Genomic DNA, 26880 nt, shown 5'->3' on the forward strand with positions numbered 1-26880 from the left:
AAGTGGGCAGGGCCAGTCAGCATGCTTCATGCATTCAGAAAACACATCATGGCTGTCTCAGGTCACACCTACACAATAAATTTAAAGGACTCTTATGCCCCTTTGAAAAGTCATGGCTTCCCCCCAAAGAAACTGGGGCAAGTATCACAGATTATGGGTGTGAAGAACTGCGACTGCAAGGGTAAGCTACACTTCTCTTTGCAGGGAAATCATAGCTGTCCATCGGTGGGCCAAATGATTTCTGGATTCATTCCATTACTTTCTGTTCTAGGGCAAGATTTGAGGACAGCCAGTACTGAAACCCAACGGGGGCGGAGAGAAATTGTACTCAAACCTGGCCACGAAACAAGAACCAGTCACGTACCAAATATTGCCATCTGCATTCCTTCCGGGAATGGCGGGTACATTGGATTTTTGTTGACGGCATGGCTGGCTGGCAGGGGGAAAGAGAAAGAGATGTGAAAATCTCCTCACTAAGTCTCCAGCTGGGTCATAACAAGGATCACAAAACAGCGCAGTGGGGCTTACAGCACTGAGACTGCACACTGCAATCCTATACACAGGGGTAGCAAATGGTGCTGACCTTTAAAGCTCTAAATGGCCTCAGCCCAGTATACCTGAAGGAGCATCTCCACTCCCATCATTCAGCCTGGACACTGAGGTCCAGCTCCGAGGGCCTTTTGGTTGTTCTCTCACTTAGAGGTTACAGGGAACCAGACAGAGGGCCTTCTCGGTAGTGGCTCCCACTCTGTGGAACCGCCTTCCCATCAAATGTCAAGGAAATAAACAGCTATCTAACTTTTCGAAGACATCTGAAGGCAGTCCTATTTAGGGAAGTTTGATTGTTTGATGTTTTATTGTGTTTTTAATATTCTGTTGGGAGCCGCCCAGAGTGGCTGAGGAGGCCCAGCCAGATGGGCGGGGTATAAGTAGTAGTAGTAGTAGTAGTAGTAGTTATTTCCTGCTCTCTCCAGTTCACAACAGTCCCAGACAGCATGGACCATGATCAGTGTTGATCAGCTTTATTCTGACAACATCTAGAAGTTATCACCTTGGCTATCCTTGCAGTATACACCTACTGTCATAGAATCATGTGTTTGGAAGGGATCTTGAGGGTCATCTATTCCAACCCGCTTTGCCAGTTCAAGATCTCCCGTGCAGGATGTACTGAAGAACGTAAAAAGAGACTGCTGGGCCAAGCCAAAGGCTCACCAACAGCGGAGCCTTATCCTCCATGGATGTAACTCTTACTATTGTTATTATTCCTTTTCTCATGGACCAGCAAGATTTCCTTTACATTGAGTGCTTGGCATCTCCCCAGTTCCCTTTCCAATTTTTGAAATTTATATTTATTAAATTTCTATACCACCCTTCATCCAAGGATCACTGTCTGTCAGAACACTGGAAAGTGGGGGAGCCTCTTTAAATAGTCACGAGCTCTTCCCGAAGAATTCTGGGAGCTGTACTTCGTTATGGGGCTGAGACGAGCTAGGAGACCCCTGTTCTCCTTCCCAGAGCTACAATTTCCAGAATTGTTTAGCCATTGATCCCTTTTTTCACAGGGAACTCTGAGAACTATAGCTGTGAAGGAAATAGGTATCTCCTAACAACTCTCAGAAGGGATGCGGGTGGCGCTGTGGGTTAAACCACAGAGCCTAGGACTTGCTGATCAGAAGGTCGGCAGTTCGAATCTCCGAGACAGGGTGAGCTCCCGTTGCTCGGTCCCTGCTCCTGCCAACCTAGCAGTTCAAAATGCAAGTAGATAAATAGGTACCGCTCCAGCGGGAAGGTAAACGGCCAGAAGCGGCTTAGTCATGCTGGCCACATGACCCAGAAGCTGTACACCGGCTCCCTTGGCCAATAAAGCGAGATGAGCACCGCAACCCCAGAGTCGGTCACGACTGGACCTAATGGTCAGGGATCCCTTTACCTTTACCTTTACCAACTCTCAGCACCTTTTAATAAACTGGAGAGAATTCTTTGGGGGGAGTCACCTCTGGACAATAATGTTTAAAGCAATCTAATAACACTTTAACAGTCATGGCTCCCCATTCCTCCCCCCCCAAAAAAAATGAATAATCCTGGGAACCGTTAAGGGTGCTGGGAATTGTAGCTCTGCAAGAGACCATCTAAGCACCCTTAACCAAAAGCAATTTTTTGCCTGACCATTCCCCCCCCCATTTCAACCAGAAAGCATTTTTCCCCACCAGAAAAGAGACACCCCCCCCATTATTACAACAATTTGGTAGTATGCCAAGAATATTGTTAAGTACTATAACACGGCCATCATCAAAAACTGGCACAGTTAGGAGCTTTCTAAGGTTGAGAGGCCAGCAGAGGGCTCACTGCTGACCCAAGATGCTGAGTCCATCTCTCATTAGCAGCAGGAGAAAGAAGGGTGCCAGAGTCAATCTCCTCTTCCTCCTCCAGGCATCTCCCCACCAGGAGCAATGAGCACTCACACACACACACCCCATACCCCCACTGCCCAAGGAATCACTGCAGAGGTTTCTGGGATGAGCAAATAGATCAATTTCAGTTCCTCGTTTTTCCAGCTCTAAGTTCAGTTTTCCATTTCAGTTTGCAAAAGACTAAAATATGAACAATGGCCTCATTGCAATTCATTTGCATTTCTTGCAATTTCTCCAAATATACACATTGCCCCCCCCAAGAGCTTTTTGCAATACAGTGGTACCTTGGGTTAAGTACTTAATTCGTTCCGGAAGTCCATTCTTAACCTGAAACTGTACTTAACCTGAAGCACTACTTTAGCTAATGGGGCCTCCTGCTGCTGCCGCACCGCAGAAGCATGATTTCTGTTCTCATCCTGAAGCAAAGTTCTTAACCTGAAGCACTATTTCTGGGTTAGCAGAGTCTGTAACCTGAAGCGTATGTAACCTGAGGTACCACTGTATTTTGTATGTTACTTTCACTTGTACATGAATTTATATGCACACTTAGTCTATGCTGGAGAACTGCATAGCAAAACTAGGAGAAGCGCGGATTTCGAAGGAGTCCCATGTGCTTCAGTTCGCATCTTATTTCGGAAAAATGCAAAGTGGGTAGGTCCGACTTTAAATGCAAACTGAATCAAATTTCTCCTCCCACACATCCCTATACAGTGGTACCTTGGTTTACAACCATAATCCGTTCTGGAGGTCCGGTTGTAAAGCAAAACAGGTTGTCACCCAAGGCACACTTTCGCCAGTGGGGCCTCCCCCCAAAAAAATGGGCTGTGATCCAAAAGAAACGGGTTGTAATCCAAAAAAAGGGACATGCGCTTCTGGGTTTGATGTGGTTGTAATCCAAAACCATTGTAATCCAAAGCAGTTGCAAACCAAGGTACCAATGTATCTGGGGCAATCTTGGTTGGAGGTGGGGGGGAGGCACAACCTGGTGACTGCGCAGCCAAAGCCTTTTTTTGCTCTGCTATGTTAGCCAAGAGGGGTGCGGGTGGTGCTGTGGGTAAAACCACAGAGCCTAGGGCTTGCCGATCAGAAAGTCAAATCCCCATGATGGAGTGAGCTCCCATTGCTCGGTCCCTGCTCCTGCCAACCTAGCAGTTCAAAAGCACGTCAAAGTGCAAGTAGATAAATAGGTACCACTCTGGCGGGAAGGTAAACAGCATTTCCATGGCTGCTCTAGCTCACCAGAAGCAGCTTAGTCATGCTGGCCACATGACCCGGAAGCTGTACACCAGTTCCCTTGGCCAATAAAGCGAGATGAGCGCCGCAACCCCAGAGTCGGTCACGACTGGACCTAACGGTCAGGGCTCCCTTTACCTATCTTAGCCAAGAGTCCAAATGGAAAGTCGGGGTGTTGGAAGGGCGCCACAGCATAGGGAGACCCATGGGCACCCTGTGATTTGAGAGCCCACAGAAAACGGCAACCAGCCCCGCTCCACAGAACCCAGAAGAAATCGGCGCCACTAATCGAAGGGCTCACAACGACTTACTCTCCGCGGGACTTTTAAAGGGATTAGACAAATTAATGGAGCACAAGGTTGCCAATGGCTACAAGCCATTCTGGCTATATAACACCTCTAGGATCAGAGGCAGCATAGCATTCCTTTGGATGCCAGTCCCAGGGGAATAACAGCAGAAGGGGGCATTGCCCCCCCTTGCCCTGCTGCTGCGCTCCCCCCAAAGTATATGGCTGGCCTTTGGCCTAATCCAGCAGAGCTCTTCTTATAGAATCATAGGAGTTGCAATGCAGGAATCTAAACTAAAACTCTCCCAAAGCAATTCAGAGGTACACTGCCCCTGATGTGGGACGTGAAAAACAGCCGTCATGGCCAGTAGCCATTGATGGCCTTATCCTTCATGAATTTGTCTAATCACCTTTCAAAAGTTGGTGGCTGTCACCTCTTGCTGAACGCATTCCATAGTTCTAACTACACACACAAAAATTTCCAATACATAATAATTTTTTCTTTCGTTTTGTCGACTTCTCACCCCGTTTTCCAATGGGTTCTTTATTTCTCCCCCTTGCTGCACTCTATCTTCTCTCTTATACCGTAACAACAATTGGCAATCTCCAATTCCTTCTGATGCCCGTAGTTCAAATCCTGTTCACAAATTCATCATGCTATAGTATTTATTTAAATAATCCGGATTTTCCAATGGTTGGTTTCATTGGAAGTTACCGAGTTCTAGTCCAAGCAATCATGCACACGGTGCCAAACCCTGAAGTAGCCTTAAAATGTCACAAAAAAGTCATATAAAGGGGGAAAGCGGGCTTATGTGCACTCTGCCAATGCATGCAGAGCTCCAGGATGGAACTTCCATGCAAAACGAGGATTACATGTGTACCTGAAGGAGCTTCTCCACCCCCATCGTTCTGCCCGGGGTCCAGCGCTAAGGGCCTTCTGAGGTCCAGCACTGAGGGCCTTCTGGTGGTTCCCTCATTGAGAGAAGCCAAGTTACAGGGAACCAGGCAGAGGGTCTTCTCGGTAGTGGCGCCCACCCTGTGGAACACCCTCCCACCAGATGTCAAAGAGAAGAACAACTACCAGACTTTTAGAAGACATCTGAAGGCAGCCCTCTTTAGGGAAGCTTTTAATGTTTAACAGACCACTGTATTTTAATATTTTGTTGGAAGCCACCCAGAGTGGCTGGGGAAACCCAGCCAGATGGGTGGAGTATAAATAATAAATTATTATTATATTATTATTCTAATGAGAAAAGGAGAACAACCTCTCCAGATGAACTTTCTCCACACTGCATCATTTAATAAACCTGTATCATTTCCTCTCTCACTTGCCTTTTCTCTAATCCACTGGTTCTCAACCTCTTTCTGCCCCCTTGGTTCCGTCATCTCATCCCTGGTACCCCTTACCCTACCCTATAAAAACCATTATTCAGAATAAAAGCTTCCACGGCCCACTAAGGATGATAATAACACAACAGGCGTCAAAACAGTAGCAATTAATTTCAGGTTTATTCAAAATCAAATCAAGGCTATTCAACAAAATGGGTGACCTTGATCCCGTGATGCCAACCTTTCCAAGCCTGAAAGACTTTTACATCTCCACCTCCTCCCTGCCACCCGCTTGCCTCTTAGCACTCCCCCTAGGTAACTCCACCGCCCGCCATCCAGAGGGTAGCAGCACCTACTTTGGGAACCACTGCTCTAAAGCAAAAAGCCCCAAACATTCCTTAAAAGGGGGTTGTCAGCAGGAGGGGGACTGGCAGGAAGTTGAACGAGGGTACAGGCCCCAGTGCCAAGAGCCTGGGGTCAGACCACTCATGGAATAGAACCACAGAAAGACTAGGACTAGCTGCCTGAGAAACAGTTTCTATCCAAATGCGATTTTGGTTTTAAACACAGTGTAAGGTATTCTCTATGGGAGTACATTGTATTTAATTATGGGGTATCAGAGTTTTTAGGGGGTTAACCAGGCTGGGATAGCTGGGATAGCAGGCTTGTTGGTTTTTGAATGTCTGATTTATACCCATATTTTTCACTCTATAACACGCACCAGACCATAACACGCACGTAGTTTTTAGAGGAGGAAAACAAGAAAAAAAATATTCTAAACGAAATAGTGGATATATGATTTTTGTGGTTCATGCTGTGGCCACAGACATGTGATCTGACAGTGAGTTTGGAGTAGCCCAATGCAAAAATCCTGAGGATCCATGTGGATCCATGCTTTGTAACCACGAAGGAGGGAAGGAAGGGGAACCATAGATCCTCTGCTCACGACTGCAGCAGATTCCTCCCCCCGCCCCCGCAGGCATTCGCTCCATAACACGCACAGACATTTCCCCTTACTTTCTAGGAGGAAAAAAGTGAGTGTTGTGGTGCAAAAAATACGGTAATTTTTTTTCAATTTTGTTGTTCTGTATGGGACAATGACAATAAAGATTATCATTTTATCATATCGTATTATCGTATTATCGAATTGTAGAAGTTGGAAGGAACCAAAATAGTCCAACCTCCCGCAATTCAGGAATCTTGCCCACAGCTCTCCCTAGGTGGGCTTGAACCACCAACCTTCTGGTTAATAGCCAGACGCACTGACCCACTGCACCACTGGGGAGCAATGCTGTCAGAACAGTGCTGCGCAGCCCCAAAACTAGGCCTCCTGCTAATCTGAATCCACAGGCAAACATCAACATCTCTAGGGAATGTACGCTCAAGTTATACACTCCCTCTATCACAGATTAAGGCTACAAAAGCCCAGGACTGGTTTCTCTCCTCACCTGCACTCCGGCCCAGTCCTCCTTCCGCTGCAGATCTCTATTTTAAGACTCTACCCAACAGCACGTGATCAATCAGCAGGAAGGCTTGCTTCATGAGCAGCTTCCAACCCCAACAGATGGAAGCAGGCTATGTTTATAGACGGCCTGGGACAGATCAGCCGAGTCCTGCCTTGGCTTTAGTGCTGCTTGCTGGGGCCTCCCGAGGTGAAGGGGGAGGGAGGGGGAGTCCGCAAACCTTCCTGGAAGATTAGCCTGGACGTTCTCAATGTGGGCAGCCGCACATAACTCAGCCCTGTGAGTTAGGGCATCTCCGTTGCTTCCTCTGACCTTAAGTGCCATACGGATCAGCGGAGAAGGGGCAGTGCCAAGGGGCACAATGGTTGCTTGCGTAGAGAGAAGCACGAAGTCTTTCTCTAGGATACCCAAGCAGCAGGAGCAGAATGCAATGGTGAGAGGGGGTGGAGGGGAAGGAACGGGCTTTGGCCGAAGGAGGATACGCAAGAAGAAAGTGAAGATCAACAATATTTGGCAGCAGGCATGTAAGAGGGAAACAGCTGATTTGTCAACCGAAACCAGAACACAGCTCTGCAGTCTCATCACCTGCCCTGCATGGTGTAGATGAGTCATAATTGTTCAGTAAATAAACATGCATTCCAGTGTTTTCCAATTATATTTTATATAGGGAGATTGGGGAATCCCAACAAAAATGGGAAATGGGAAGGGAACTCGCCAGAATTTCTTCATCTGCCCCATGAACAGAACAGCAATCAATCCAGCGAATGTGATTGGCATTCACTGTTATTGTTGTTGCTTTCAGTCTACAAACGACACATAACTGATCACGTCCCACCAACCCTTTGCACTGAAACTGAGTTGGAAGAACGTAATGGCAGTGTGATTTCTGTAATTAAATGTAATGTTGCCACAGCAGACCATGAGACGAACAACACAGGTTTTGGTGGAAGGAACAGGACTGCATGTGATGAATATAGGACAGAATGGAAAACTCTTTCTTCTTACATCACTACTTTTAAACAACTACTGGATGAAATTAGCAGAGTCCATGGAATTCATACACCCATGTTATCAGGTTAAAAAAAATTACCATAGGGACTGTTTTAAAGAATTTTACACTTAATAACGGCCATGACTCCAGGAGCCAAAAAGATAGGAGAAGGCTGAGTGCCCATGCAATGTTCGCCTCTCGCACGTGCAGAGAACACCACCAAACATTGTAGTCAGGGAAGAGATGTGGGTTGAGAAACATCAGTGCAAAATATGCATGATTTCTCTTGTTTTTGCACTATTTATTTTGATTTTGAGTCACGGGGGTTTTGAAACCTGCTGGAGGAGACTGAAGCCCACCCGCCAAGCTTTGCAAATCTTCACAGTTGTAGAACACTAGAAACACACACAACACACGATTCTCAAGAAGTTAAGAACCTTTGCCCAACAGCACATTCTGAGCTTTTTTTACCCAGCCATGAAGTTCACTGGGAGAAATTGAGGCCAATCATTAACCTATCTCACAGGGTTGCTTAGAGGACAAAATGGGGAGAGGGACACAGCGGCTGCTTTAATGTCCCTGGAGGAAAGCTAATATTTAAATGTTACTACATAACTAAAAACCTGCATGCTTCCTTTCCTAATAAAAATTCATCCAAGCCGGCTTATATAGTAAAATATTAAGAGATACAGTGTGGTATAACAGTTAAGAGTGGCAGACTAAGACCTGGGAGGCCAGGGTTCAAATCTGCCCTCAGCTAGGAAGCTCACTGGGTCAACTTGGGCCAGTCACTATCTCCTAATCTAACCTACCTTAGAGGGCTGTTGTGGGGCTTAATGAAGGGAGGAGAACTATGCATGCCACATTGAGCTCCTTGGAGGAATAATAAAAATAATAAAATAAGAGTACACCAATTGTAACAAATAAAATAGTGTTTCCCTCCCAAATTCCCAAAGTACAATTCTAATACTTACTTTACTTTATCAAACCTTTATTAGGCATTATGGAAATAAAACCTTAAAAGAGAAAATAACATATAAAAGCCTTGAAATATATATAAAAAAGGCAGCAGTTTGCTAAGTACATATATATATATACATATAGAGTCAGTGGTTTTCCTTGTTAACCTGCTCCTTGGAGGACTGCTGCCAAAAACTCGGCTACCCCCGCCGTTACCCTTTGGTCAACGTCGGATAGGTAGAATCCCACACATTCACCTTGCTGCGGTTCCAGACCACCCAAAAGAGGGGACAGCACGCGTTGACGGAGCGTACTGTACAATGGGCAATGAAGGAGAATATGCTCTACAGTGTCCGGGACATTCATAGAGCATCTGCAGAGTCTCTTGTTTCTAGGAATGTTTTGATATCTTCCCCTGACAAATGCTGAGGGAAAAACATTCAAATAACAAATACTATGTATTATAGAAAAGATCACACAATGTTGAGACTGACCCGCAGTGGCTTTTGAAGCAGTGTGTCAGCAAACTGTTCTTAAAAGCTTTATTAATTTTAAAAATATATTTAATATCAGAATGGAACTGAATGTACTGGGATATGAAAAGAAAACTGGGGGGGGGGAGGAAGCATATATGAAATCAATGAATAGGGATAATCAGCTTCTGTCTTTCATTCGTTCCGAAGCAAATGCATTGGGGAATGAATGGATATTCTTTTCACTGCTTTCATTCATGTCGGTTGGAGGCAGGAGAGCTCACCTGCTCTGGCAGCAAAGGGGGAGGCTTCTCATCATCTGTGCCATTCCAGGCACCGTAGGTAAATAAAGTGGTCTCCCCGCATCCATCAAATGTGGCCTCCCCCTACCCATGCCACCTACCATAATTCCCCCCTCCCTGTGCCAATGTCATAGCACAGGGGATTCTGGGTAAATACAGCAGTGGTTGCAAGAATCAGGCACCCTCCTGCCTCCCTGATCAGCCTAGCTGCTGCCACTGCAGGCAGGGGTTAAAAAAAAAAGAGGCACAAGAAAGAAATGGCAAAAAGAAATGCAAGTAAGGAAATATGCGGTTTCTATGTGTGAATCATAAAACAAATGCCTGAAACGAACAAACAAAATGAACCGAGTACCAAAACGAGAGGCAATACAAGAATTCACTGTGTGCCTCTGTAGGAAACTGCTGCCTTGCCACTGTGTGTTTGGACAGCTAAGAAAGTTTCAATTGAGCCACATCCTGGTCTAGTCATACCATTTTTTTAAAAAACAACAACAACAACAAAGGAACTGTCTGCACTCCCTTTTGGCTATGTGTACATTGCAAAGCCACAGCACACCCCCACTTCAAAAGGAAACTCGCCAGCTGCAGTGTGAAATGGCCCGCTGTACAAGGCGGGATGACGATGCCTTCAGGCAGAGATATGGGATCTGTGGCCCTCCAGATGTTGCTGGACTCCAGAGCCCATTATCCCTGACCCCTTGGCCACAGGGGCTGGAGCTGATCAGAGCTGGAGTCCATCGACATATAGATAGCTGGTTCGCCACCCATGCCTTGAGTTAATGCATGTGCAGTTACATATGTGAATATTAAAGAGTTCACATGAATTTGCACCCTTACCTACCCATTTAATTTCCCAGAAACCTAAACAAGCAGGCTGAAACCTCAAAAAACGAGGCCTCCAGCGTGCAGGAATTCATTGTAAAGGAGAAAATTTAAAGAGACAATTAGGAAGCATGATTTTCCAGAGGCAAGAAAGGCACCAGGAAATCAGAGTTGTCACAGAAAGGTAAGGCACATCCAAAAATATAGCTTGCCCAGCTTCCTTAAATCCTTACTTCGTAAAAGCGAAATTAACATTTCAAAGCATCCCAGCCTCTTTGTACCTCAGGATATAGCATACAAGGCAGGTGGTGGCTATATATAATAAATCAACACTGTGTTAACATGTAAAGAAGAGCTGAGGGAAGGACTGTGGTTCTCTTCTCTTTCTAATGTTCTCCTTAACACATGTCTGCATTGGGAGAATTCCAGCCAACCCAAGCTGCCCTCTAGCAGAGAGCTATTTCCCCGTTTTATCTCTGGCTTTCTGGACCACACCCACCTGATACGCTTTGCAGTGCATTGCACTGGCAATCCAAAACCCAAAAAGATGCAGCCATGTCTGCGGCGCTGCCTCAACTGTCCCTAAACCTCAGAGTGCACAAAGCAAATGGGAAAGGTTGGAAAAATCAGGGTCTGCAAGGTGGAATTTGCCCAGGAAAAGGGCCATGGAGAGAATGATGCATTGCCAAATACAGAAATCAGGAGAATAATGGATGCCAGTCGAGAAATAACAAAGCAGGCTTGGGAAGGGTTGTGGAAAACCTGCTTTGCAAGCTGAAGGTCCCCGGTTCAATCCCTGGCATCTCCAAGTAGGGTTGGGAAGAACGCCATCTGAAACACTGGAGAGTGGTGCTGCCAGTCCGTGTAAGCAATATAGAGCTAGAAGGGACCAAGATTCTGACTCTGTACAAGGCAGCATCATATGTTCCTAGGACTCAGCCAGCCCAGCCCACAACCATACACCCAACCATCTGGCATGCAGAACAAAAAGAAATGGTAGAGACCCAGCGTGTGTGAGTTGGTCCTCGATTTTCCTACCTGTCCCGAGCTACCTGCCACAGACTCCGGACGCTGCCCATTCAGGAGCCCAACAAGCCGGGGCCATGCAGGGGAGCCACAAAAGGGGAGATAGCAGATAACCCAAGGAGGAGTCCAAAGGCACGGAGGCCCGCTTGGATCGGCTTGATGTTTTGGCTGCCAAAGTGGCCAGGCAGCTCGGCAGCTCCCAGCCAACTCCTCCCTGTCTCTCTGCTTTTCTCTCTCTCTCTCACTCCCTTTTCCGAGCGGGAACAAGCAGGCTACATAATTTCCTTGGCCCAGATTCAATTCAATCAGCATAGGAACTGCCACATTCCCTAAACGCAACCCCCCCTCTCCGCCTGAAAATATATTGCAAAACAGAACGAGCCAACCAACAGCCTCCACGAGAAAAATATCAAATATGAAATGGATCCCCCCTCCAAAATAAATAAAAAATTAAAAATGTAGACGCAAGAAAATGTCCAATTCAGTAGCCTGTAATTCCTATTCTCTGCCTTTCTGCGATTCACCATTTTTTCCTCACCTCCCATCCATACAACATCGCCGCGTCCAGGCTGCCCCAGTCTTCCATGGCATCTCTGCCAAGCATCCTTGGCAGACCTCCAGCCCGTGCCAGCTTTATTCTCTCTCTCCCTCTGTCTCACGGCTTCCCTGCCAACCTTCATCCCAACTGTAGTGGTTCTATGCCACCCTCCCCCCCCCTTTTCGCTCTACGCCTGCCTGGCGGAACCCAGAAAGCTAGCCAAAAAAAAAAAAGTAGGCAGATCCAAACATTCACAGCAACTAGTTTATTTATTTTAAAACACCCACAGAGATAAAGGAAAGAACATAGAAGAAGCAAATAAGCTTACCTCCTCTGGTGTGCAGTCCCCCAATTCCTTCAGGCCAGTACCCGCCCTGGACTCCTGTGGGTGCCCGCCTCGTGCCCTCTATCCACAAGAGGTTCTGGGTGTCAGGGAAAGGGGTGGGAGGGAGATAAAGGAAGCCAGAGAATACAAGACAAGGAGGACCTTGTCGGAAGCCTGGCAACTTTCGCCTCCAAACGGTGCCAGGGTTGCTTCCCCCCTTCTGCCATCAGAAGAACGGGCAGGAAAACAGCCACTCTTTTTATATGGCATCAGCTTGCTGAGGTGCAAAGCATCATGGGACCAAGAGAAAGCGAGAGAAAGAGAAAGGGAGGAGAGAGAAAGAACAACTCGGTAAAGGCAGGAGGAGAAGGGGAGACAATGAGCAAATTTACATTCAACATGTCAGTTCTGTGGCAGGATGCGCACGCGTGTTTTGTGTGTCCAGACAACACACACCGAAGAAGAGATCAGGATTAGCCAAGGAGCCAAAACACCAAGCTGCTAAGAGTTCTTCCTAAGGCAGAGGTCGGGAACTCCCATCATTCCTGATCCCTGGCGGCTATGCTGACAGGGGCTACTTCAATAACAAATTCATACCTTGCTTGCTCTAAGTACCTGATATGAATCTCTCCCAGACTAGTAACACTGTTTTGCTTGGCACTGCTGCAAAGTTTTGTACCCAGGAGAACAGAAGGAAATATAAAGTATTTGTTTATTCGTGTGTTTCTTTATACCCCGCCTTTTTCCCATACAGGACCTACCTGAAGCGGCTTACAGGTAAAAATAATAACAACTCAAAACACGGGGGGGGGGGGTGTCATTTTTTAAAAAACACACAATTAAAGCTTGCTTTATTTATTTATTTATTTATTTATTTACATACTGCTGTATCAGGGAAAAAATGTATCAAAGCAGTTTGCAACAATGCAAAAACATAAAGCCAAACAATATCATAAAAAGTTGTTTTTTTAAGTTAAAAGCAAAAAGAAATAAAAAACAAACCAACTATTGTGGGAGATGTATTATTAACTGCCTGCATAGGCCTGGCAGAATAGAGAAGACCGGCATTTAAAAGTTGGCACAGAGGGAACCTGCTGAATATCTAGGATCTAAAACCATATGGATGGTTACAATTAACACTACAGCACCAGCCCTGTCATTAAAAGCAGTCAGTTCCTCAAAGCCTGTGGAAACAAAAAAGTCTTCACCTGCCGTCAGAAGGACAGCAAGGAGGGATCCAGCCCAGCTTCTCTAGGGAGGGAATTCCGAAGTCTAGAAGTACAGATAAGTATATGAAACAAAACGCTCCGTGACTTGCTTGAGAGTAAAGTAGCAGTTTGGCTTGGTTTTTTAAGAAACAGGGGAGTAACCAGAATAGGGAGAAGTTATTGTTTTAAAAAACCTGGACAGTTTGTAAGGAAAAACCTGACTGAGGAGCAGTCGATCTGCAACCAGTTCATCTGAGACGCGATCCAAGATCTTCTTGCACTGTCGAGGTGGCAAACAGGCCATCTGAGTAGAAAGAGCACCGCTGCTGTTTCAAGATTATGAGTTCCAGAGAGTCAACTGTGTTAGTCAACTGCAACAAAAAACTGGCGGCTGCAATCACAGGCACATTTACCTGGAACAAGTCCCAGTGACCACCCTGGGTCCTGCTTCCGTGTGAACATGCCTAGGCTTCCACTAAGTGTTGAGCCAGGAAGCTTCAGAATGCAAAGTACATGCTTTGCCACTGAGCTACAACCCTTCCCAAGCCTGCTTTCTTGTGCCTTCACCAGCATCCCCTTCCATCAGTCTCCATCGTTTTGAATCTGGCAATACATACATCCTCTGCAAGGCTCCTGAATTCACCACCATGCCCCTTGCACTCGGCAAACATCCACTCTGCAGACCCTCATCTTCCACCTTCCCCTTCTGACTTGGGCAGTCCAAGGTGAGGCAGAGCCACACTGTGAGTGATCAGCGGTCCAGACTGAAGGTCTTTTCCAGCCCTATCTATAGATGCCAGGAACTAAAGCTGGGAATCTTCTCCGTTGCAAAGCACAGAATAATCTAACTAGCCACGGTGGGCTGGATGGACCTCGTTCCAATTCAGTAGGGCAGTGTTTCCCAACCGGTGTTCCGCGGCACACTAGTGTGCCGCGAGACCTTGCCTGGTGTGCCGTGGGAGGGAGGCGGGCGAGAAGCGGGGCGGCGGCGGCGAGGATCCGCGTCGAGCCGGGGGCGGCTCCGCAGTGGCGGTGCCGAGGTTTCTCTCTCCATTCTCCCCTCACACACACACACAGGAAATAACACAGGATCAGCTGACAGGACCCGGCCAATGGGGCGGCGGCGGGGCAGCGCGCGCAAAAGGGAGGAGCGCGAGACAGCGGACGAGGAGGAGGCCGGCATGTCCGGGCAGCAGCATGGAGCCTTGCATGTCCTTTCAGCCCCGCACCCACCGCAGACCCCTTCCTATGCCACTGGTAGCTAGGCGAGGCGGGGGGCACTGGGCGCCACACCTCGGCGCCTGCAGCGTGCCTGAGCCATGCGTCTGCGGGCGAACTGCCCGCAAGCTCCGCTCTGGCCTCTGCCCACCGCCTCAGCCTCCCTACAGCTGAGGGGGAGGCTGCAGCGAGGCTCCACGCAGCGCGCCCTGCCATGGCTCGCCCCCATGGCACTTGCCCCTGGCTGCAGGACGCGCGCGCCGCCCCGGGCCCCTGAGCGACTAGCTGCGCCGCTGCGCTGAGCGCAAGGAATACGTCCTCTCCGAGTTCGGCGTCGTCTTCGTGGGCAGCGCGAACCGCATCTCCAGCTTTGGGTGGAACTTTGGCCAGGTAGGGGGAAGCCTTTGGGCGGGGGGGGGGGTGGAGACCGGGGTGGGGAGGGGTTAGGAGAGACGCTACCGGCGCCGTCCAGAAATGCCCAGAGCAACTGGAGCTCAGCTACGCGCACACATGCGCCCTCCAAATCCCGTTTCCCACCCCTTTCTCAAAAGAAGAGAGAAAAAATGGGTCCTGGGTGTGAAACCAAAGGACCTTTCCAGCTCCTCCTCAATTCCAGGTGTGGATGGCAATGCCTCGTGTCTCCTCCCCCGCGACCAGAGCACACTTCCTAGGCTGGTTGGACGGTCCCTGGGGGTCTTCGGGTTGCCATATTTTGAAGAGCAAAAAACAGGACACATTTGTCGACTTCTGCTTTTAGCTATGGATCAGTGGCCTAGCGTGGGGGGTGCAGGGGGGGCCAGCCACACCGGGCGCAACATCTGGGGGTTAGTGTTAGGGGGCGCAAATCCACGGGTTAGGGGGCGCAAATTACTTGCATTGCCCCGGGTGCTGACAACCCACGCTACGCCACTGCGGCCCTGAACGAGCAGGAGAAGGAGCTCAAGTGACGCTGCGCGCTGACGTCACGGGGCTGTAATGGTGGTGTGCCTCGATATTTTTTTCATCAAACAAGTGTGCCTTTGGAGGAATCCGGGCTAGGAGTTTTATAAGAGGGCAGATATCTAGGAAGGGACAGATATCCGGACAAGGAGGGAGGGGGAAAATAGAAAGTTTTAAAACTATTTTATGACTTTTGGGTTTTATAATTTTGACTTATATTTTAATATGAAAATGGGGAAATTTATGGTATAAGAACCTCGACCGATCTTAGAAAAAGAATTTAAGGTATATAAGAAAATGGGATAAATAAGTTGGGCCTAATAAAGGGAATTAAGCTTAAATATAATAAGAAGAGGTTTAAGGAATGAAACAAGAACTTGCTGAATTAAGGTTGAAAATTGGGATGCATGGGTGGGGGTGGGGGGAAGTCAATGAAAGAGGGTTATGAAAGAATCTATTTGTGTTTATTTCTCTTCTTTTTCTTTTTTCTTTCTTCTTTTTCCTTTTTTTCTTCTTTGTTTTTGCTTTGTATTAAAATTTGAAAATTCAATAAAAATTATATTAAAAAAAAAAAACAAGTGTGCCTTTGCCCAAAAAAGGTTGGGAAACACTGCAGTAGGGTACATCTTATGGTCAATGGAACTATAGCAACACCCAGCATCTTCTTCTGCATAGCATTCATAATCTAAAACAAAGGGGCTGTGGCTCAGTGGCAGAGCATCTGATTTTGCATGCAGAAGGTCCCAGGTTCAAACCCTGCCTGCTCCATGTAGGACTGGGCGAGATTCCATGCCTGAAACCCTTGAGAGCTACTACCAGTCAATTTAGACATTACTAAGCTAGAGGAATAGGGATGCGGGTGGCACTGTGGGTTAAAGCCTAGGACTTGCCGATCAGAAGGTCGGCGGTTCAAATCCCTGAGACAGGGTGAGCTCCCATTGCTCGGTCCCTGCTCCTGCCAACCTAGCAGTTCAAAAGCACAAAGTGCAAGTAGATAAGTAGGTACCGCTCCAGCAGGAAGGTAAATGGTGTTTCCGTGCACTGCTCTGGTTCGCCAGAAACGGCTTCGTCATGCTGGCTACACACCGGCTCCCTCGGCCAATAAAGCGCCGCAACCCCAGAGTCAGTCATGACTGGACCTAATGGTCAGGGGTCCCTTTACCTTCAAGCTAGAGGAACCAATGGTCTGACTCAGGCTGCATACACATCATACATTTAAAGAATCATAGGAAGTGTAGTCTTCAAGATCGCTGGGAATTGTAGCTCTGGAAGGGATAAACTACAATTTCCAACAAAACATATTACGGGCTGCTTTAAATGTGTATCTGCTCAGCTTATAGAAGGTGCCCAGTTCAGTCGCCAACATCTTTGGGTAGTGATGGAAGAGACTCCAGGCCTGAAATCTTGGAAAGTCACTGCCAGCCTGTGTAGACAATGGGACTCAGCAGAAGGCAGCTTCCTGTGTTCCTATGCAAGATGCCCCACCACTGGTGAGCACCTTTTCATTTCTTACAGACATGGCAGAAGGTCATATAAGTGCCTTTGTACCAAGCAAGACTACAGGGGTTAATGGCGACTGACATTATTGCATGGTAGATGTGCAAAAAAGAGAAAGAAACCCGGTCTTCAGATGCTCCCAACTCCTCCACCGCCTTGCGCTACCATGTGATGGTTGCAATGACAGTCGCCACGTTTCAGGAATAATCTTGTTCCAAAAGACACTTTGGGGAGAGAGAGTGGAAGACGAGGAGGAGGAGGGGTACGAAGGCTGCTGGGCATCCCTCCCAGCCTTTTATTCCTCCGCTGTCTCCTAGCAACACTTATCTGTTGCCATGGAGAGTGCAGTATACCCCATCCCCAATCAGTATCATTCCATAGCACAGGCCCTTGGCACATGTTCAGAATGTAAACAGGGATGACACTCTCTTGGGAAGAGCAGCTGGGAAATCAGCAAGCAGTTCCCCCCACCCCCCTAATGCATATAACCATCCACCCATTCATTCCAGCACAAAGTAGAATAATAATAATAATAATAATAATAATAATAATAATAATAATAGATAACACAAGTTATGGAGCGAGCATAAAACATGCTCACGCCATCTCCAGGTGATCAACAGAGCTTATCTGAAATGCAAAGTGCATCAAATGATGGTCAAGTCATTATTTTCTTTTATTGCTTGTAAGAACTCAGTTGGACCTTCAGGGTCTGAAGCAATGTAGCTCAGAGCTTTTCCTCTACTGAGAGCACATGTCCAACTCACCCTGTCCAGCTCATAATGGCATTACTTTCACACACAGTTCTTGAGCATGTTGCTCAGTCACGGTGCTAATGAGCGCTATGGAAATATTAAGAGCACTGGAAGCTGCCTCATACAGAAACAGATCATGGGTCCATCTAGATGCATATTGTCCACTCTGACTGGCAGCAGCACTCCAGGGTTTCATGCAGGGGGCAGTCCCAGTCCTGCTGGGGATTGAACCTGGGGCCTTCTGCATGTGAAGAAGACACTCTGTCACTGAGCTGTGGCCGTTCCCCTACTTAATTAATATAATTATAATCTATAATACAAATATAATATACAAATAAAAATTACCATGAATGGGGGGGGGGTTCATTGTTGTGCTTCAATCTCCCTGCTGCTCACCATACAGGAACAGTGACAAGGTTTGGGATTTTTAGCTTAGAAAAAGGGTGAGGAAGAGGGGCATGGCCGAGGCATATACAGTGGCACCTTGGGTTAAGAACTTAATTCGTTCTGGAGGTCCGTTCTTAACCTGAAACTGTTCTTAACCTGAGGTACCACTTTAGCTAATGGGGCCTTCTGCTGCCGCTGCACGATTTCTGTTCTCATCCTGAAGCAAAGTTCTTAACCTGAGGTAAAACTTCCGGGTTTGCAGTCTGTAACCTGAAGTGTCTGTAACCTGAGGTACCACTGTAAAACTAATGTGCCTGGTGTGGTGAAAGTGGAAAGAGAGTGGTTTCTCCCCTCCCCTCTCCTAATACTAGAATTCAGGATCATCCCATGAAGCTGAAAATTCAGGACACAGAAAATAAAGCACCTTTTCGCACAGTGCCGTAGTTCAATGATGGAATTTGCCTTCTCAAAATGTAGTGATGTCCATCAACTTGGAAGGCTTCCAAAGAGGATTAGTCAAATTCATGGACTGCAAGACCATATCGGTGGGCGCTCATCACAATGGCTCATCATACCAAATCCTGGATCGGAGGTGGTATATCCCTCTTGAGTCCCAGTTGCTGGAGAACAACACTGGGAGAGGGCTTTCACATTCATGTCCAGCTTGGCCTCGGTCCAGTATCCGTGAAGGAGCGTCTCCACCCCCATTGTTCTGCCCAGACACTGAGGTCCAGCGCTGAGGGTCTTCTGGCGGTTCCCTCACTGCGAGAAGCCAAGTTACAGGGAACCAGGCAGAGGGCCTTCTCGGTTGTGGCGCCTGCCCTGTGGAACGCCCTCCTACCAGATGTCAAAAAGAACAACAACTACCAGACTTTTAAAAGACAACTGAAGGCAGCCCTGTTTAGGGAAGCTTTTAATGTTTGATGTTTGATGCATTACTGTATTTTAATATTTTGTTGGAAGCCGCCCCAAGTGGCTGGGGAAGCCCAGCCAGATGGGCAGGGTAAAAATAAATTATTGTTGTTGTTGTTGTTGTTGTTGTTGTTGTCTTCCCACAAGTACCCAGTGTTTGCCCGCTCTAGAAACAGAATGCTGGATAAGCCTTTGCCCAGCTCCAGCAGGGCTCTTAGGATAGCCTTAAGGGTGGGATAGAAACATGAGCAAAGGCTCTTACTATTAAAAGAAAAAGAAAAAGGCACACACTTTTCACCACCTTCCTCTCTTTGACATCTGGTGGGAGGGCGTTCCACAGGGCAGGTGCCACTACCGAGAAGGCCCTCTGCCGGGTTCCCTGCAACTTGGCTTCTCGCAGCGAGGGAACCGCCAGAAGGCCCTCGGCGCTGGACCTCAGTGTCCAGGCAGAACAATGGGGGTGGAGACGCTCCTTCAGGTATACTGGACCGAGGCTGTTATGCAGAAATCACAATGTGGGGGAAACTGTGAAGCCAGCCAATGCCTCTACATAGCTCCATCCTTATTTCTGACATCATGATCTATTGGTATATTGTGATGCTTAGCTGGTGAAATATAGAACGATGTTGAAAACCAGGTATTGCCCAGTCCTATACACCATCTACATTTCCTTTGGGGAAAGGTGGGATTTTTTTAAAAAAAATGTAGTAAACATTTGATGCAATGGTCAACTCTTGGAATCTACGACTTCAGATGGAGGCGGGGGGTGGGACAGAGATGAATTACTTTTCTCTGGGTGAGAGATCCAAACTAGAAATCAGGGTGAAGAGTTCTAGCTTAGCCTTCTCCCTGATACTGTTTTGAATGTGTATGATCCCTTCTTTGCCCAATGGGGAAACATTTAACCAGGCAGCTCCTTAGTGCTAATTAGAAATGGAACAGACAAGGAGGCTTTACATTCTTATCTACTGCATGCACAAACTAGAACTTTAGACCGTGTGAGCTTCAGGGAGCAATGAGGTCAAGCATGCAGTCTCCCTTGGACTTCAGCCTTTGCACTTTTCCTGTCAAAAATCACTTTATTACACTGCTTTACATTCCTGTCCCACTTCCATCAGGTAGCTCAACACAGCAATGCACGGTTCTCAGTGTTAATATCACAACAACCCTGTAAGGTAGGTTCTCCCAAAGTCATCCAGTCAGCTTTTTGTGGCTGGGCACGGAAATCTGGACCTGGGTTCCCCATAGTCTGAGGTCACATCCACTGTATAGCATTGGACTTCCCCTAAAGAACCCTGGGAACCTTTGGGTTGTTCAAAGTTCTGGGAACTGTTCTCTGAGGAGTAAACGACAGCTCCCAGGATTCATTGGGGGGAGTCATGTGCTCTAAATGTATGATGGCACTAATGTGACCTGTGAGAAATTCTCTACACCACACTGACTCATCAGTCTTTTATAGGATGAAGTCTTCTACATCTCATATTATTCATCTCCATCTAAAAGTTCAGCTTTGCAGGTAACATGCAAAGGACAAGGAGGGTCCCCTAGACCCACCATTTGGGAACAACCATAGACTCTCAACACCAAGCCACGGGCATAGCCAGGTTTTTTGTTAGGGGGCACGGGCCTTTTGTTTGGGGGGGGGGAATATATTTTTGCTATATATTTTTTATTGATGGGGGGCAGCTGCCTGTCCTTTGGCTAAGCCCATGCACCCAGCCCCTTATTCCACACAGACACGTGAGCAGCTTGGATAACGAACGGAAGCTTGCACACCCATAACTTATTTTGGGGTAAAAATCCCAGCTCCCGATTTCTCTGCCCCGGGAGCGTCATGCGTCAGAGCCAGTTTGCAAACCACAAAACAACGCACATTCCAAGAGCTCCTGGAGGCTCAAAACTTCCTCCGGAGCGCCACGGGAGTGCGCGCGTGTGTGCGCGCAGGATCCCTCCTGCAATCTCCACACTCAGGACCTGGGATCTAACGATCCTCTTGAGCTACATGGCGTTGGATGCCTTCATTCTTGCTCTTCTCTGCCGGTCCCGTGCAGGTCTACGCGGGAGCAAACCCCACGGGGAGCTTCCCTGCCTTAACTGACTGGCGTTCCCTTTTTTCCTAGCAGGAAGGCGCTTGTGCCTTGTGAGATAGATTTGGGCGGGTAAAGGACAGAAAGCATGGCTGATCACGGTGGGTGGGGATTTCTTAAGCCCCTTCCCACCTCGGCTGCACCCACCCCACGAAAATACAGGGACACGCATGGGTCTCCCTCTTCCCGTACCTGACACTACGATTGCCTCAGATCTGCCTAGCAGAGCCTCTTCCCGAGAGGGCATCCGTACAGGACCAGGCATGGCGTCGCAGCTCAACAACGGGGCGCCCCACCGCTACCCACATGCAAGTAAGTTTCCACTTTTTTCTCAGGCACGGGACAAGAGGTGGGCGGGGCCAAGGGGCGGGAAGTGTGACGTAAACTGCTGGGTGGGGCTGATGAAGCTTCAAGCGGCGCAAGGGGCGGGGTGGGCTGCTGGGAGAGCCACCCGCCTCCATCCCATAATCGGTGCTTTCGTCGTCAGGAGCCCACTCGCTACCTACTTTTCTGCCTTTCATTGACCCCCTCGCCTCACCGTTTGAAATTTTTACACCCCACCCCATATATTTACTAATTCTGGACACGTCCGCACTGTACATTTAATACAGTGTCATACCACTTTAAAAGTCAGGGCTCCCTCGCTCCCCAAGGAATCCTGGGAAGTGTAGTTTGCCAATGCTGCTGTTCCCTCCTCACAGAGATTCCATTCTCCGAATTGGTTTAATTCTGGGAGCTGTAGGGGAACAGGGGCTCTTCTCACAACACTCAACACTATTAACAAACCGGATTCTGTAGGGGAAGCCACATCTATTTAAAGAGGTGTGACGCTGCTTTAAATGTACGTATAGTGCTAATATGGGGTCTTATATTTAAAAGAGCTTCTGCGATGCTTAATATTTTAACATCTGTAAGCAGTGTCCCAAAAAAGCACAACATAACAATAAAGGCTGCAAGGTTTAGTTGGTTCATTGATCGATTAAAATCATGGGGCAGCAGGTAATTCTTTTTTAAGGTTAGCTATTTCAAGTGCCCAGGTCCCAAACAGATGATGATGATGATTATTATTATTTTGTTTATTAGCTAATACAAATATAGTCTATAGGCAGCTTACAAACAGAATAACATTACAGAAAATAGCAATAATCAATATACTAACGAACAAAAGCATCAGAATCACAGCAGTAGCACCAGTAAAATGATCAGCGGTATCTGAGCCATGATAAACTCTCACAATCTACCAGATGCCTTGGAAAAGAGAAAGGTCTTAACCTGGAGCTGCAAAGATGTTAGGCAGGCCTCACTGGAGAGGACATTCCATTGCTGGAGTTGGGTGGCAGGTGGAGGTAGACTTTCTCTTGCATTGTCTCTCCCTGATCACCTTTTTTAAATGGAAAGGGGAAATGGTTGCCCCTCCCTTGTGGGTTTGTAAGATCATAACGAACACCTCAGATAGTTCCCAGACATGCACCGGAAGCCAGTGAAGCTCCTTTGACACAGGCCAAATAGAACTGGACAGGTAAATCTCTTGCTGCTCATACCCCGTGTTATGTATTGAAGTTCTCACCCTGGCCACCAGGAGTATTATGTATATAGTTTTCACTCAGGTCCACGTCAGTTACTTTAGGCGGGAAACCCTGGGTTGTTGTTACAGTGTTGACAGCCGGCTGCCTATAAAAGCAGGCCGGCTGAGCTGTTTGCAGTTCAGTTCTGTTCCAGCTTACAAATAAAGAGCTGCTTTGGAGAAATCGCTGTGTCGTCTGCTGTGTCAACCCACAACTTAACACCCCATACCAGGGGTGCCAACTTGGACCCACAACTGTGTGTGCCCATGGTCAATGGCCCTGGCACCAAAATTTGTGGATGCCCGGTCCCTCCATGGGGACTTTTGTGGGTGCTCGGGCACCCAGGGCCCCAGGGAGTTGGCACCTACGTCCCATGCAGTTAAAGCACATGACTTCCCCCAAAGAATCTTGGACCGTGTTGTTTTGTGAAGAGTGCTGGGAATTGTAACTGCGTTGAGTGAACTGCAGTTCTCAGAACTGCATGAAATCATGTGCCTGGAATATATGGGGGGGTGTAGCCCCAGATAATAGGGCCGAACCAACCGATATTTCTGAACAGTCTTCAAGGGCAGCCCCATGCATAAGATAGCATCTTATGTTGGAAAGGATTAAATAAATACAGAGATGCAGTGTTGTGCTTAAGCCACCATCGGCTTTTCTCATTTCCATCTCTTGTTTCGGATCTAAGAGGTATTGTTGCTTGATGGGGGGAAAAAGCTTTGGAAACATGATTTATAAACCTGCTGTCTTTTGCTTTTCTTCCAGTATCTCCTTTATTATCCTCCCCCACGCCCCCCCCCTCCCTGAGTGTGGCAGCCAGGGCTCAATTGTCACCTGAGTGAGTGAATGAATGCACACGTCCTGTAATTTCCTACTTGATGTCAAAAGGCATTTAATAAGGAATCTTTGTGAGTGCCTAATAACACTCTTGCCAGCGGAGAGAGAAAGGGGGAGACACCCCCTACTTCACAGCTCTCTTGCTTTCTTCTCCCTCACTTCCATTTGCTCTGCTAATTGTGCTCGTAACTCCTTTGTTTTGATTTAAGTCTCCTTTTTTGTGTGGAAAGGAGATGAGAAAGAGTGAAATCTGGAGGAGGGAGAAGCCTGAGCAGTAATGAAGAGCCAAAAAGCCACAACCATTGAACAGAGCCAGGCTGAACAAAAAGCCATCCAGAGGAGGATGCAATTCCTTATTGTAATTTCCACCCAGGCTGCAGGGGAAGAGCTCAGGGCAGTAGCTGAGGCTGATCCTTGAGGGTGAAATCACCAGCTTCAGTCTTTCCCACCTGCCTGCCTTCCTTCTTATTTACAACCAGCAGCTTCCTTCTTCTTAGGCGCCCATCTCCACTATACATTTAAAGCCGTATTAAACTACCGTATTTGTCGCTCTATAAGACGCACCAGACCACAAGACGCACCTAGTTTTTGAAGGAGGAAAACCAGAAAAAAAATATTCTGAATCTCAGAAGCCAGAACAGCAAGAGGGATCCCTGCGCAGCGAAAGCAGCAATCCCTCTTGCTGTTCTGGCTTCAGGGATAGCTGCGCAGCCTGCATTCGCTCCATAAGTGGCACACACATTTCCCCTTACTTTTTAGGAGGGAAAAAGTGAGTCTTATAGAGCAAAACGTACGGTATTTTAAACCGTCATGGCTTCTTGCCCCAAAGGATCCCAGGAAGTGTGGTTTGTTAAAGGTGCAGAGACATGTTAGGAGACCCCTCTTCCCCCATCACAGAACTGCACAATTCCCAGAATTCCCATGGGAAGTGGGAATGCCTGTTACACCACTCTGGGAATTGTAGCTCTGCCTTCGGCCCTTTGTCTTCCTCCTTGCTTGCTTTGTTTCCTTTTGGGCCATGGCATCATACCCCAACCCCCCAACATTTCTGCCCCCAACATTATCCATTTCTGCTATGAAAATAGGAATACCCAGCTACTCTGGGTGTCTTCTAAAAGATGTATACAGTGGTACCTCAGGTTAAGTACTTATTTCTGGGTTAGCGGAGTCTGTAACCTGAAGCGTGTGTAACCTGAAGCATATGTAACCTGAGGTACCACTGTAGTTACTTATCTCCGTGGCTCGGGGATTGCATAACTCCATACCCTCCAACATTTCTCTGGTGAAAATAGGGACATCTTAAGGGAAAATAGGTTCAAATCAGAAACCCTGATGGCTTCTGTAAATTTGGGACTGTCTCTGGAAAATAGAGACACTTGGAGGGTCTGTGACATCCACCCCTTCATGGAAACAGTGAATATCCACACAGGGCTCCAGCTTTGAGCTTTACTCTGCAGTCTTCACAAGGCTCTCATTCAAGATCAGATGTGCTCAGGGCTTGGAGCTCCAGCTCCTGCTGGTCCATTGCCCATCCATCTGCATGGCAGATTAGGTGCAGAGAAGGCCCTACCACTTAATGAAATCCTCCCTGATGCTAAGTAGAGTTCAGACTTGCCAATGTTTGCATGGAGGACTGCCTAAGAACTGTGTGCCCATCCTCCTGGGCTGGCTTTTGGGAAGAAAAGCATGCTGTGGAAAGCAATATAAACGACAGTAAGAATGGGAGGCTAATGTGAGCTTCATTGCCAGCACAATCCAAAATCCCCCAGCTATAGCTCAATGGGAGAGCGTCCGCTTTGCATGCAGAACTGCCCAGGTTCAATCCTCGCCATCTCCAAGTGGGGTTGAGAAAGATTCCCTGCCTGAAATCCCAGAAAGCCGTTGCCAGTTAGTGTAGACATTACTGAGCTCGATGGACCAACGGTCTGACTCAGTATAAGGCAGCTTCCAATGTTCCCCACAAACACTCGGGCTATGTACCTATCAAACATTTTAAATATATGTCCCCTCCCTACAAGGAATCCTGGGAACTGTTGTGTGTTATGGGTGCTGGGAATTGTGCCCGCAGACTGTCTTGCCAGAGTGGTGCATGCTCTGGTTATCTCCCGCTTGGACTACTGCAATGCGCTCTATGTGGGACTACCGTTGAAGGTGACTTGGAAACTGCAGCTAATCCAGAATGCGGCAGCTAGATTGGTGACTGGGAGCAGCAGCCTAGACCATGTAACACCGGTTCTGAAAGACCTACATTGGCTCCCAGTATGTTTCCGAGCACAATTCAAAGTGTTGGTGTTGACCTTTAAAATACTAAACGGCCTCGGCCCAGTATGCCTGAAGGAGCGTCTCCACCTCCATCGTTCAGTATAGCGTACATTATAAGCACTGAGGGCCTTCTGGTAGTTCCCTCACTGCGAGAAGTGAGGTTGCAGGGAACCAGGCAGAGGGCCTTCTCGGTAGTGGCACCCGCCCTGTGGAACGCCCTCCCACCAGATGTCAAGGAAATAAACAACTACCTGACTTTTAGAAGACATCTGAAGGCAGCCCTGTTTAGGGAGGTTTTTAAATGTTTGATGTTTTATTGTACTTTTAATTCTGTTGGGAACCGCCCAGAGTGGCAGGGGAAACCCAGCCGGACAGGCAGAGTAAAAATAATAATAATAAGTTGTTGTTGTTGTTGTTTTGTGAAGAGCAGACTACGGTTCCCAAGCAGGGTGTGTGCCTTAAACATATAGTGGGTATGCAGTCATTTTTCCCATGCTAAGTTTAAAAACTAGGCTTGCTCTTTTGTATTGCTTTATACAATGTTGTTTAGTCTACCAGCCTTTCTCAACCTGTGGGTCCCCAGATGTGGTTGAACTACAATTCCCATCACCTCTAGCTAGCAAGGCCAGAGCTCAGGGATGATGGGAGTTGTAGTCCAACAACACCTGGGGACCCACAGGTTGAGAACCGCTGGCTGTTGAATTAATTTAATTTCATTGTTTTTCAAAATCTTGCATGGATTGATTTTTGTGTGTGCACATTTATTTATATTATGATTTGCAATTGTTTCTCATGTTTTTTTAGTTGTTACTGTTTATTTGAGTTGTTGTGGGCTACTTTGGGCACAATCTCATGGGGAAGCAACATACAAATAAACAGGTGAGATGAGATGAAAAAAGAAAATTATGGGGGAAGGCAATCCAAATTATGTGTCATCTAGAGGCAAAAGGAGCCTCCTACCTGTATAAATGAAACCAATTCATTCATTCGTTTCATCTTTATGCCGCCCATCCACCTAAGTGCTCTGGGCGGTTTCTGTAAGGAATAAAATACA

At 47.4% G+C, this 26880-nt stretch overlaps 1 protein-coding gene across 6 annotated transcripts in view; it reads right to left on the reverse strand.

Annotated features, from left to right (window-relative positions):
- Positions 1-21496, reverse strand: part of LOC309375291 (mitochondrial peptide methionine sulfoxide reductase-like) — a 46294-nt gene extending 24798 nt beyond the window's left edge. For 2 of the 6 annotated variants that reach the window (XM_081920963.1, XM_081920960.1), the window contains exons 1-2: positions 21355-21496; positions 365-433 (exon numbers count right to left, since the gene is read on the reverse strand). In XM_081920963.1, the coding sequence (XP_081777089.1) occupies positions 365-433; positions 21355-21427 (142 nt within the window). In that variant the 5' untranslated portion in view covers positions 21428-21496. Of the gene's footprint in view, positions 1-364; positions 434-11834; positions 11992-12162; positions 12437-21354 lie in introns of those variants that run through there. The other 4 variants (XM_081920962.1, XM_081920959.1, XM_081920961.1 and 1 more) reach the window with 4 other exon arrangements.
- Between the last annotated feature and the right edge of the window lie 5384 nt (positions 21497-26880).

Source organism: Podarcis melisellensis (genome assembly GCF_964234715.1).
Source record: "Podarcis melisellensis genome assembly, chromosome: 8".
Taxonomy (NCBI): Eukaryota; Metazoa; Chordata; class Lepidosauria; order Squamata; family Lacertidae; genus Podarcis; species Podarcis melisellensis.